General features: G+C 39.7%; 1 protein-coding gene across 1 annotated transcript in view; it reads right to left on the bottom strand.

Moving 5' to 3' along the window:
- Positions 1-12,657, bottom strand: part of LOC307252893 (uncharacterized protein) — a 35,540-nt gene extending 22,883 nt beyond the window's left edge. The window contains exons 1-7 of the mRNA XM_080030717.1: positions 12,579-12,657; positions 10,449-10,530; positions 10,280-10,340; positions 9,020-10,175; positions 8,657-8,915; positions 8,196-8,465; positions 7,850-8,030 (exon numbers count right to left, since the gene is read on the bottom strand). Of these exons, the coding sequence (XP_079886843.1) occupies positions 7,850-8,030; positions 8,196-8,465; positions 8,657-8,915; positions 9,020-10,175; positions 10,280-10,325 (1,912 nt within the window). The 5' untranslated portion in view covers positions 10,326-10,340; positions 10,449-10,530; positions 12,579-12,657. The remainder of the gene's footprint in view (positions 1-7,849; positions 8,031-8,195; positions 8,466-8,656; positions 8,916-9,019; positions 10,176-10,279; positions 10,341-10,448; positions 10,531-12,578) is intronic.
- Positions 12,658-12,679: the final 22 nt, after the last annotated feature.

Consider the following 12,679-nt stretch of genomic DNA (forward strand, 5'->3'; position numbering starts at 1 on the left):
ACTTAGCCCAAATTTAGTAGTTTCTGCTTCTCCTTAGTAGTTTTCTTTGTTATGTAGGCCAATAATTTCACCCTTCTGAAACAGAGTAACATGTTTCCAAAACAACAGCATATGTTGTTCTGACATTGTTTTTGAGAAAGAAGAAGTTATACACTGCATCAGTTAGGGTTATATAACATGTTGCCAACTGAAACATATTAATCATCACTGCAGTTTTTGACCGATGGAGGGCTCTTGCCTATGTGCTTTGTAAAATCCAGGTGGTGACTTTTTTTTTTGCCGGGCAGTGTATAAGAGAGGCAAGCAATCAATTTGTTTCCTACAGCTTGTTAAGCAATTTGTTCCATAATTAATGGCTTCGTCCTGAATGGTTGAAAGCCCTATGTGATATATTAAGGCACAGACATACCACGCAAAACATATTGTCCTTTGATAAGGAAGATGAGACTGAATTCCTCATTTCAAAATACAATGTTGGTGCAAAATATTTTGCTTCAAGGTTTCAACTAATGGTGTAGAGGACCACAAGGTCAACCGCTCTTTAGCTCTGTATCTTTTCTTCCCAATTGCAGCTGGCCTCATCAACAAAGCCCAGGACCCAGAGACAGACTCTACGCTACAGGGCTATACATACACATACAGGTGATACTCGTATTATTAGAATATCATGGAAAATGAATTGGAATTGAGGCAATAATTCATTCAAAAGAGGCCCAAACCAATTACTGAGTACATATGGATGATTATACTTTATAGAGGGCCGACATTTCTGTATTTAAAATCCCTTCTTTATTGATTTCATGTAATATTCAAATTTTCTGAGATTTTGAATTTGGGGTTTTCATAAGCTGTTAGCTATAATAATCTAAATTATAACAAATAAAGGCTTGAGATATCTCACTTTGCATGTAATTAGTCTATATAATATATTGTTTTCACCTTTAAAGTTGAATTATTGAAGTAAATTAACTTTTGCATGATATTCAAATTTTTCGAGTTTCACCTGTACATATTTTAATGTAAATTTCTATTTTATTTTTATGGGTTGTGATTTTTACAGTTCTTGTTTTCCTTTTCCCTTCTTTTACTAAGTTGCTAGCATGTGTAAACATATTGTATTTACCACAGTATGTGAAAGGTGAAACTTGCTGAGAATGTGTTGATTCCTTTTGAATCAGAAAATGTGCTGAAAGTGGGCCCTTGTGGCAACTGCAGGGTCGGTGGTTCGATCCCCCGTCTCCCCGCCACATGTCCAAGTGTCCCTGGGCAAGACACTGAACCCTAAATTGCTCCCGATAGTTAGCTTGCACCCTGCGTGGTAGCTGCTATCGGTGTATGAATGCGTGCTCCAGATGTAAGTCGCTTTGGATAGAAGCTTCTGCTAAATGACATGTAATGTAATGTAAAGTGGTTAGTGGAACCCGAAATCTGAATCCGAAAGTAGTATTGGATAAAGCATTGGACAAATGCTGCCTTGATGGTGGTGACACTTGAAATTTCATGGCAATCCATCCAGTCATCAAGACATTTCACCAAAAAAATCTCTAAAGAAAAATACAAAAAGATTGACCGAAGTCAGTGGAAATAATCATCATCAGATAACCATGAACATCTGTTGTAATCCTTCCAATAGTTACTGAGATATGTTGGTCTGGAAGAATTGGTGGAACAAACAACTTAAAAAATGATGTTGCTATCCATAGAGCCAATCTGAAAAAAATGGGAAAAATAACCTCTAAAGTCCACAGTGTTTCTTATCGATTTGACAATTCAATATTCAATTCAATGCAACATCCTCGTTCCAAGGTGAGACCCTAAGCTGCTATCCATCAGTTAAAAATCATGTGCCACAGAAGGCTAATTGTCTTTCTTTTTTCTCCCCTCTCCTGAGGATTCTAGGGCAGGGCTTCAAAACCTAGGAGGCTTATAGTCTGCAGGTTTTTATGTCAAACATAAAACCACAAAGTGATTTCAACCTCATGTGTTCAGTGTGGAAATCTGAGGACACATCACCCTCAATGGCATGTAACTCCTTAACTGTTACTCTTTGTGTTGTATATTGTTTAAACTGAGCTGTTACACATTTTGGGAAATACACTTTTAAACTTTTTTAAAGTTTTTGTTTAATGTTCCATTCATGTGAAATCTCACAGTAAAATACTTTTAAAATTGGTCAGTGGAAAATATGTGGGAAGTCCCGTTAAAAAAAAAAAAAAAAAAACATTTTTGAGTTTGATACTGTTGATTCCTCCATCTTTTGTCCCTTGCCAAGAACAGGTTTACATGTGCAACACAAGACATTTCACCACTAGAGGGCTCAATAAAGGACAGACATCAAGACTATCGGGTCAGTTTCCTATTCACTCTTGAAGGGGAGGGAAGTCCCAAAACATTGGGATTTTACCCCACATTGATTGTAAGGATTTATTAAAGTAAATCAATTTGAGGAAAAATATGTAGTGTATGTGCTTAAGCTAAATAAAATTAGAAGAAATTAATGGTGTGTTGTTCTATGCCATGAACACACACAATTAGAAAACTTGGCAAATACTAGAAATAGTGTAAAATGTTGTGTAATATTTTAACATAACTGCGTTTTGAATAATCTAAAATCTATTTATGGATATTTGGCCAACGATAACTGAAGTTACATAATCTTACAATCAGTGTTAGGAAGTTGGACATGGAGTTTACTCTGTAGTTGCACATTATTGATTTGGCCAGTAGAGGGTGCTCGTGTTTTACAATTAAACACTGAGGGATTGAAATGATCAAACTTGTAAATACACCAAGGAAACTGTAGCTTTAAGCATTTTAAATTAAGCAAAAAACAAAAGAAAAGTAGCATAAATTGAGATCCAAAAGATTTAAAAAAAAAAACAGATGTCTAAAATCTGACAGAGCACCTCTAATAGCAGATACCTCAGTTTAGATCAGATATTTAACTTAATCTGCTCACTTCTCGTAACTAAGCATTGCACATGCTAGTAGGCCTACTGTATGGTACGCTGACCCATAAATAAATAAATATTCTGTTCTCTCGGACTGAGACACTAAAACTAATCAGCAGAAACAGCATGCCTTTCCCAAGCCAGTTTCCCTACATCCTGTGGTCATGCTGCACTCACACTGAACACAAGTCAAACTATACTTTCTTGGAATGAATGAGATCTACATTAAGAAAGAACAGGCAAAAGGGCTAAACGTGACTTAAAAGAGTCATGATTAAGGTTGTTAATAATGACCTATTGTTCATGTATCATAGAAACAAATGTTTGTGAATGGATAGATGTTATCCCTGTCATCCAGGACAGGACTTTATACCAAACCATGAAAGCATCATATCAGTGGATCAATCATTTGGGAGTTAAATGAACAAAGTCAGCATTGTGTTCAAATGGTGGATATGTCTTAGGTGGAGGGGGGTAAAACTTTCCAGCATTGGTTTAAAAAGTTTGAAAGTAACCATCAGCCCTCAATGAGCACCTCACTCAGACCATGTCCAATGGTTGAGCCCGATACAATTCATAACCTTGCCATTACACGTTATGTGTACTGACCTACGCAGTTCTGATTGTTTGCACTGCTGATTGTGGCCATCTGCATTCAGGGAATTTGTTATTTGGAAAACATATGGCTGATGGGCCTCACAGTTGGCTTAAATATATGAAACTGAAGACCTCGTCTCTTCCAGTGAGTGAAAACATTTTGGGTTTCATTGTGTGTTTTTGTTGAAAGATGTAGAATAAGACTCAAGTTTCCTGTCAACAACCGATGAGAGTTCAACTAAAGGCAGAGGGGGAAGACATGAAGCAGAAAGAATAGTCACTGTCAACTCCCACTGAATGTTTAGGACAGAAGAGAGGGACCTAAGTTTTTGCACAGGTTTGAATTTAAGTTAGAGATTATGGAGAATCCTTCGATAAATGAATTCAACGTCAGTTCGGTGGTTTTCATGTACTGTCTGTGCAAATCAGTTCTAAAGCCGATCCAGAGTGGGTGGAAAAAATACTGTGCCCCCCAGTTGCTTTCTTCTGTTGATTGGTAATGTTATATGCAAGGAGAAAAAGTCAATTTAAACCTTTTAAAAATTAAGGAAAGAGGATGAAAGAATGGAAAATAAAAAATGTTGGAAAATAAAGATATAGGTAATATACGACGGGAAGTTGGCAACTCATCTCAAGCTCTGACCAGTGAAACTTGCAACTTGACATACACACTAAAGTTCACTCTTGGGTACCCTGATGTCCAGCAGGGGCAATTTCCACTCATGTCATCTTCAGTAAGCCATTAATAAAGTTCAGGTCACTCTGACGAAATGCCACACTCTCCATGATGTCATGTGAGGCAGAGATGAAATTGTGTAGGAATGGTGACACCACCATTCATTAGGCCACGCCCTGTCCTGAGGACTGCTAGTTAGCAGAAGCTGTCTAAACCTCAACCCAACTGTGAACCCGTCCCTGCAACACAACAGCTGGAGAAGTGACCTTCTCCTTAGTCAGAATGCTGTACATTTAAAGAATCATTGGCTCCGTGAGGTGTTACGCATTGGTAACTGCAACAGGTGATCACCAAGGGTTCTGATGGACTGCTGGACAGCTGTTGTGAACAGATTAAGAATATCTGCTTTTCCTTTGTCTTCTTATTCTTTACTGTTTTATAATCTTATATATATCTTTTCGGCGGTATATATCATTTAAGACTTTTAGACTTATTGAAGTCCCTAAAAGCCTATTTAACTTGGAGAGGGAAAGAAATTGTGCAACTAAAATGGCTGTAGACATTCCTTTCCTCTCAGTTTAATTTTAAAAGATTTTTCAAATTGTAGGCAATGTAAGGGAAGACTGTTCTACTCATTTTGCAATTACATTGATGTTTTTTTTTATTATGTTGAGAACCTCAAACAAGGTTCCTTCACCCACATTGTATTGGTGTAGCCACAGAAAGATTTCCAACGTAATTTGGTGTGTAAGCTTTTTCACAGATATTTGAAAAACGGGATTAATTTGTTGGTATTTCGTGCTAATCAATGACATTCCTGTGACTTGACAAGTATTAAGGTGTGTTTTTGTGAACAAGGGACAAGCTTCTCAAAGCCAAGGATATAATGCATTTGATACAATCTTCTGTTTTCTTTTTATGTAGGCAGGGGTCCATTGAAATGTATCTCCTATAAGTAAGGTTGGACTTTAACAAATACATTTTTTTGTAAACAAGCCAATTTTATCCATTTAAATTTTGAGCTTCCAGACTAAAATGAGAGATTACGAAATGTGGCAACTACTATTTAACCCTTTACACCTAAGCTAAATCAGTGTGTTGCATAAGGACATTGATGATGTTTGTTTGATGAACAAGTGTAATCCCTTCATTTTATGGCATCTGTATCTGTAAATAATCAACAAACTATAAAACAAAAATATGAAAAGGCTGCTGTGTGTAGCTTGTATGTGTGGATATAAAGTGAAATTGCTGTTGTTAAAATTTGAAATCACACCCTAGTTATCAAAGGTTGGGAAAGTTGGTGTAGAAGCTGACCCCAGGTCGGTGTTTAGTTTTAGAGAACAGAGATGTTGTTTACTGCTGCATGTCTAAATATAAAGAGAAATGTGGACGCAAATGCAAGTGTGTAAGCAAAAACTAAATGAAGTGGGGTTCAGATATCAGGAACATAGTTGAATTCATAGTCCCCCCCAAATGTTTTAAAGGTGGAGTGAGCGATTTGGGGGAAATGTTTTTTTGTCAAAATCAGTGAATATCTCCTCATGGTCCGTTACCTGTCCATACTGTGTTCACGCTGAAAAAATAAAATCTAGTGACAATACACAGCCTAGACTCTGTACACTGGAATGTAAACAAAGGGCATGTGAACAAAATGGGCCAACCATAGCTAGCAAAATGCCCCTTTACAGAGCCTAGGCAGTGTATTAACAATGGACTTTTCTTTTGGACACACAATACGGACAGGTAGCGGATTGTGAGGAGATATTCTCTTATTATCAAAAAAAGTTATTTTGACAAGAAGCCTTCTCCAGAATCGCTGACTCAATCTTTAACAGAACTAAATGAGACCTAATATTACCCATGTATGATTTAATAAACACCATAGCCATGCTAGGTTTCTGAAAAGCTATCCATCTCCAAAGTCTGTATGTGCTGTAAACTGTGAGCTTTCTTAATTTGCAGAGGAACAAAGTATTTTTCTCAGAGGAATTGGTGGACTTTTCTGACTGTCGCCAGCAGACACTTTGAAATCATCTTCATGGAAGTGTGTCAACAAAATGTCCCATTCATTGTTTGTGAACTCCAGGTGGAACCTCTTTCTAGTATCTGCACTGGTGAATCCTCAGGTCCGCTGTGCGTCTCTATAGCACCAAGAAGTCAACTCCGCCTCCAGATGCCCGCTCCTCATTCAGTCAGTGTCCTATCCGAGCTAATATGGGTTTGTATGCGAAACAACTGGTCCAAGAGTGTGTTTGTGAGTTGAATGGCCATGAATTAGGAACTACAAGTTGCAGCATCAAGTGACTGTATGTAAAAGTTTTTCCTGAGATACATGGATAGTGACGACACAGGGACAAGGAAGGTTGTAAATGTTTTGCTGTGTGGTGCCTGTTTTCTGAAGTGCATTTCATGGATTGAGGGCAACAATTAGTTCATTTTACTTACTAGACGTTTTCAGAAACTACCAAAAAAATGAAATTGAAATAATGAGATGCTGGCTGGACTACAATCGAAACCGCTGGTGCTTAAATATTGGAGTCCTTGTTTGAAAAGACGAATATCTTTGAGAAAACCATACAGTTTGAAGAAGTGACCTCCCACGCCCACATTGTGGCAGAGGGACATTGCTAAGTACAAATCCAATGTATTCAGTGCTACTGTTGAGTGCTGCAGTTGTTATTTCAAATGTCTATTACAGCAGCTGTAGGGTAGCTACAGCTAGTGGACAAAAGATGAATCCTTCACACAAACACTCAAAAAATACGTTGTGAGTAATTGAGCTAGTAGTATGTGGTCTGTGAAATGTAGTCCATGTAGTGAGTTATAAAATGGAGTGTACAAATCCTAGTTGGTGAACCTCTTCCATGTATGACATTGGCCAGGTATGTAGTGGACACTTTAGTACTCAATTGCATTACATTAACAAAATTAAATTGTAATCTTAAATTATATAGTTTTGAAAAATCAGAAATTAGAAAACTGAGCTGAACATGTGAAAACATGCCACATGCTTTATGTGCACTGCAGGTTATGGTCAGAAACACAACCTCAACACTGCCTGTAAGTAATCTTCATTATCTCACAGGTCGGAAACTTGTGTCACAATATGAAGCATGTTTGCTATATAAGAGACCTGTGCCAAAGGCTCGATGTGTTCAGCCTTGTGCTTTCCAATTAAGTTTGGGCTCATCATTCATTTATAATTCTTCAATCAGAACATTCTGCGTTTGCGAGAGACGTTTGCAAGGTCCGACAAACTGAGCATCAGAGCCGAGTTTCAATACACTGGTACCAAACGTGGTAAAGCACCCTGCCTACCCAAAACTACCCCACTCTATTGCTGTATGTAGCAGTTTCCAGTTATGAGCCGTTTCAGCACATTTTGGGCAATCATAATCAACAAAGAAACTATAAAAGTGAACATACTTACCCACTGCTGACCCCTGTTACTTATCAGTCATCCCAGAGAGTGTGTGTGGGCGGTGCTTGTGTATGATTGTGTTACGTAGTAGAGTTTCAGTAGAGTAGTAGAGAGGAAGATATAACTACTGCCAAAAGCGGCACTTTGTGCATGATGTGTGCTGTATTATCCGAATGTGTATGAGTAGTGAATGATACATACACGCTGTGTAAAACTGAGGTGATGGTATGGAAGTGGCCTGAACTTCTGTTAGACTGGGGTCGCAGGCTAAGGGAGACGCAGCCTCCTCCTGCCCTCCATCTTCTTCCTTCATCTCCTCCTCTTCATGTTCCTCCTCAGCTTTTGCTGCTAATCTCTTAGACATCCTACCCGACCTCTGACCCTGTGATGAAAATATTTGTCAAAAATAAATATACTCCATAGTATAGAATATATTTTTACACCGTGGTCTCACTTTAATTCAGACACACATGTAGAAAATACTAAATAGAAAGATATAACCTATACATTTTAAATTAGTATTTCCATTTCACATTTACTGACTTACCCTTGCAGTGGGTTTTGGAGCAGCAGCTTTTCTCGGTGCCCTTCCTCTAGACTTGGGCACCTTGGGGCCAGAAAGCGTCTTCATGGTGAAGGCAGCATGCTGAAGGATGCAGTCAGTGCCACAGTAAACAGAGTCTGGCAGGGCTGGTGTAGGACACCCATGTCCAATGCACAGGGGAAGACCGCCATCTGTTTCCATCTCAGCATCTGGTTTAGGCTCTGGACTCATCACAGGAGCCTCCTCGGCCTCCTCTTCCACCACCACAGTTTCCTGAAACCAGAATCTCATCTTAGCTGCCAAGACCGGACGTCCATCATGGAAATCAGCTGATAACTTAAGATACAAATATACTGGGATGATATGTCACATATTTACTGTCACACAGGAATAACCGCTGCTGCAAACAAGTTGAGAGGCTATTTATATACATGTGGAGGTCGCAATCCGATTGCAATTCTAACCTTGGGGGCTTGCTCCTCCTTGTGCACCTCCCCTCTTTCCACAGAAGGACTTAGTGTCATGCATTCGGGGAAGGTTAGCTCAGGCTCTGGCTGGGGTTGTGGCTCGGGCTGTGGTTGGAGTTGACTCTGCTTCTTTGTAGTGCAACTGGGGCAGATGTACTCTTGACCGTTCCTCTCCATCGTACGGCCCTGTGTCTCACTGATACCAATGCAGTCGCCATGGAACCACTCCTGGCAACCATCACAGCTGATCATGAACCTAGAGGAAGTGAACAACCAACGGTTAGTATCAGGAAGGGAAACTCACAGATGGTTGTGGTATGCAAAACTCCAAACCCCAAGTGAACAGAGATTAACACGTACCTTTTATCCTGTTTCTGTCGACAGATGCAGTACAGAGCATTGGAGTCCTGACCATCAAAGCCTGATATGCCTACATTTGTTTCCTCTTTCTTCTCCTCCTCCTCCGGTGCATCCTCGTATTGTCCGGGAGTTACAAGAGTAATCTGCTCTAAATCAGAGTCTATGAGTATAAAGTCGGAGCTGGTTTGCTGAGCAGGACTCAGGCTGGCATGAGACTGAGCAGAGGATATCTCTATTTCAGAGGGGCTGTGTGGAGGGTTTTCTGTTTCCTGCTGGGACTGCTGCAGCTGCTGCTCGGCTGGAAGAACGAGCATCACCTCGTCATCGCTGTCGTCTGCGTCTCCGATGTTTAGCTGAAGCTCCACTGCCCGGCCCCTCCCCCTGCCCCTTCCTCTACCTCTTCCCCTACCTCTTCCTCGGCCTCTTCCCCTTCCTCTGGCCTTTCCTCTTCCACCTTTCTTCCCTCTACCTCTCGTGTCGGCCTGTTTGCCTTTAGATGCCAGCTCCTCCTTAATCTGTGACAGAGTCATTTCATCACTGTCCTCTTCTTGACTGGAGATCAGTACCACGTCACCAGTTTCTTTTCCTGCCACATTGTCAATAGAAACAGGCTGCGAAATCTCCATGTCTTCGGAAGGCTCGATGTTATCAAGCACCTCAGCGTCATCTATAGCCAGTAGAGGAGAGGGATCAATGGCATTGGTGGATTCCAAAATATTAGAGTCTGCCAGTGCATCCGACATTTCCAATGACAAGCCCTCATTCCCGCCAAGTAGTGAGAAGGCCGTGTGGAAAGCGGACCCAAAATCTTGCCATAAGCTCGGGTCAAGGCTCCCTCCTGCAGAAGTTTCAGGCTCAGAGGCTTGCTTGTCCTCCTCTGATGCAGGTGAGGACGGGGCTGACCACTCCAGCTCATCTAAAACACTCTTAGTTGCACGAGCAGTTCTTTGGGTAGCGCGGCTCTCTGGAGCGGCTTGGTAGGTTCTACGACCTCTGCCTCTGCGTACAAGTGGAGGACTGTGGTTCATTTCTCCAACTTCATCCATGAACTCCCTTCGAGCGACGGTTGTCCGCCTGAAGCCCCAGGACTTTGTAACTTCGGACAGGGACGGCCTTACATTTAAGTCTGTCCCTTCTGGCTGGTTCTGCTGCTCGTCTATCAAAACACAGGAACAACCAGGATTAATAAACATGTAACCAAACTTTCTTATTATCTTTCAGAGCAAATCTCAAAACAAAACACCATAGAATTTGTTTTACCTGAATTATTATCATCTGTTAAGCTGTTATTTTCCATTGGGTCCATAGGTAGGTATCAAGGCTGCAAAAACACAACAAATATAATTTGTAAGTAAAACAAGCTTAGAGGAATGTTAAAAATGTGCAAGTAGTTAGTAGTAGGGCTTAATAGAAAAAGATAAACAGCTACCTCTACAACCTAAAAGCAGAAGGCTGCCAAAGGCTAATTTTCAGGATGAGTAAAGTGGCATTACACTTTTCTTTCTTTGCACCTGGGTAGATTAGGAAGGGGAAATACACAAAAAAGCACCCATTAGATAATGAGACAATAGTAAGCCAAACACAATAATGAATATCCGCTGCTGTGGGAGATGGGTCAAGGCCAACCAAATTTATATTAAAGGTTTGTTCAAAAACATATTTCTCCAAGACAACTGTCAGTTCATTTGGGCCACCAACCTAAAATGTGTTGCTCTCCAACACAGTGGTCATGGAATAAATAAATCATATCCTCATAAATGTTGTAATACTCAATTCTAGTTTAAACTGTCTTAACTGCTGTTGGATTGTATTATGTTAGTTTTTTTAATTTAATTATTACTATTGTTTCATGCGGTTTGGTGTTTCTAGTAATTCATCAGCAATATAAATTGTTTCAACGTAAAACTGAACATTATACCCTTCATAAAGATTGGAAGTTGTATTGCGGGTACTGTTGTATTTGACTGCATTAGCTAAGCAAATGAATCAAGATTCAAACCCCACGTTCCGTATCGCATACTCTTTCTTTTTTCAATTCTACATACAACATCCGACGATAAAAAGAATCTAGTTAGGATGCAGTAGGCATACTATTGGGACATACTTTAACTCTTTTATTTCATCATAACATTGCGCCTTGATCTTGCCTCTTGCTTTTATATCCGGCGCATCCACGTTTGTTTTCATATGGAGGCTTCGTCGATGTGACGTCACTTCACGTGCGCACCGAATTGTGGGTCAGAATCGCCCAAATAGGATGCAGTTTTCAACACTAACAATCTTGGCCGGATGAAGTAGGACATCCGGGTACTTCTAACCATCCTAAATCTGGCCACAAGAATCGGGACATCCTAAATCTTTTTTCCACATACTATATAGTAGAAAGTATGCGATTCGGAATGCAGGGAAAGTGTTTATGTAAATGGGAATTTGAGTGTGTATATCAGTATCTATAAAGTATCTACAAGTCAATAATTTGCGAAAGGAAGATGAAACAAAAGGCTTTGATCCAATTAAAATGTAAACCACACTAAGATTGGTCCTAAAACATTTGATATGTTAAAAAAAAATATTGAATATTTAGCCCCAGCCCAGTGCCTACGTACTGGACATATCACATGTTAAATAACATTAATTTAGCTTTGCAATTGTTTGCAGAGAAATTTAATGACTTTTGAAGTTGAGCACTTAAGTAGAATAAGTGTTTTTGCTGGTTTCAACAAGTTAAATTTAAGATATTTTGATAACTGTATTTGAGACCATTAAGGTTGCAATTTAAGACCAATATCCCACCCATTATTGGTTATCAAAAAACGTGTGACAATATGAATGAAAAGTCGAGTCCCAGAATTATTATGCAAAGTATATACATTTAACATGATTTTCTAAAGGTACTATCCTGGTTTTGTAGTTGTTACAGCATGGTCAATCCACCCCCCCTAAAATTCCAATTATTTGATTGATATTAGACTTCATGACACTATTTAAATATGTCATGTGTCACTATTCTGGTAAATATGCTTTTGCCAGAATAGGTTATATTAAATACAGGATTGTCTCATAGCATATTTAGCTTCTATCCCACCGCCTTGTTTACAAATCTTCTCAGTGCTTAAATTATCTCACGTTATTTAGATGTTGGAGTTAGGCCTTGAGATTTTACCTACACGCTCTTGTTATGTCAAACGTTCACATTGCAGAAATGACCCTGGTGCATGTGGTTGATATGCAAAGTCTCGTAAACATGAGGGATATGTAGGCGGGCAATGCCCAATGTCGCCTCAAAATTTAACTAACGAGAAACGAAAAAACAGCCCTCAGCCGTATGTACAAGCGTAAACAACGAAACGTCCTTCTTCTGCATCCCTCAAACACTGTTATTTAGGGAAGTACAGGAGTATCTTTACAGGTGACCGACTTTTTTCTGCAGCTAATTTAGCTAACTGCTAGCTGCTACACTACCAAGTAACAGCTGATACGGAATTGAACTGACTTTTTTCAACGATACTGACAAAATCATTTGATGTTGCACGCGTGCTTGCGCAAACTGAAGTCGTACCTTGGTTACAAAAGATTAGTTTCCAGTTGCTAATGAAATCGCTCCGCTAGCTGGCTAGCTCCCACAGACTTCCATTTTCTCTCTTTGCTGAAACATAATCT

The sequence above is a fragment of the Ammodytes marinus genome (assembly GCF_949987685.1).
Source record: "Ammodytes marinus genome assembly, chromosome: 7".
Classification (NCBI taxonomy): domain Eukaryota; kingdom Metazoa; phylum Chordata; class Actinopteri; order Uranoscopiformes; family Ammodytidae; genus Ammodytes; species Ammodytes marinus.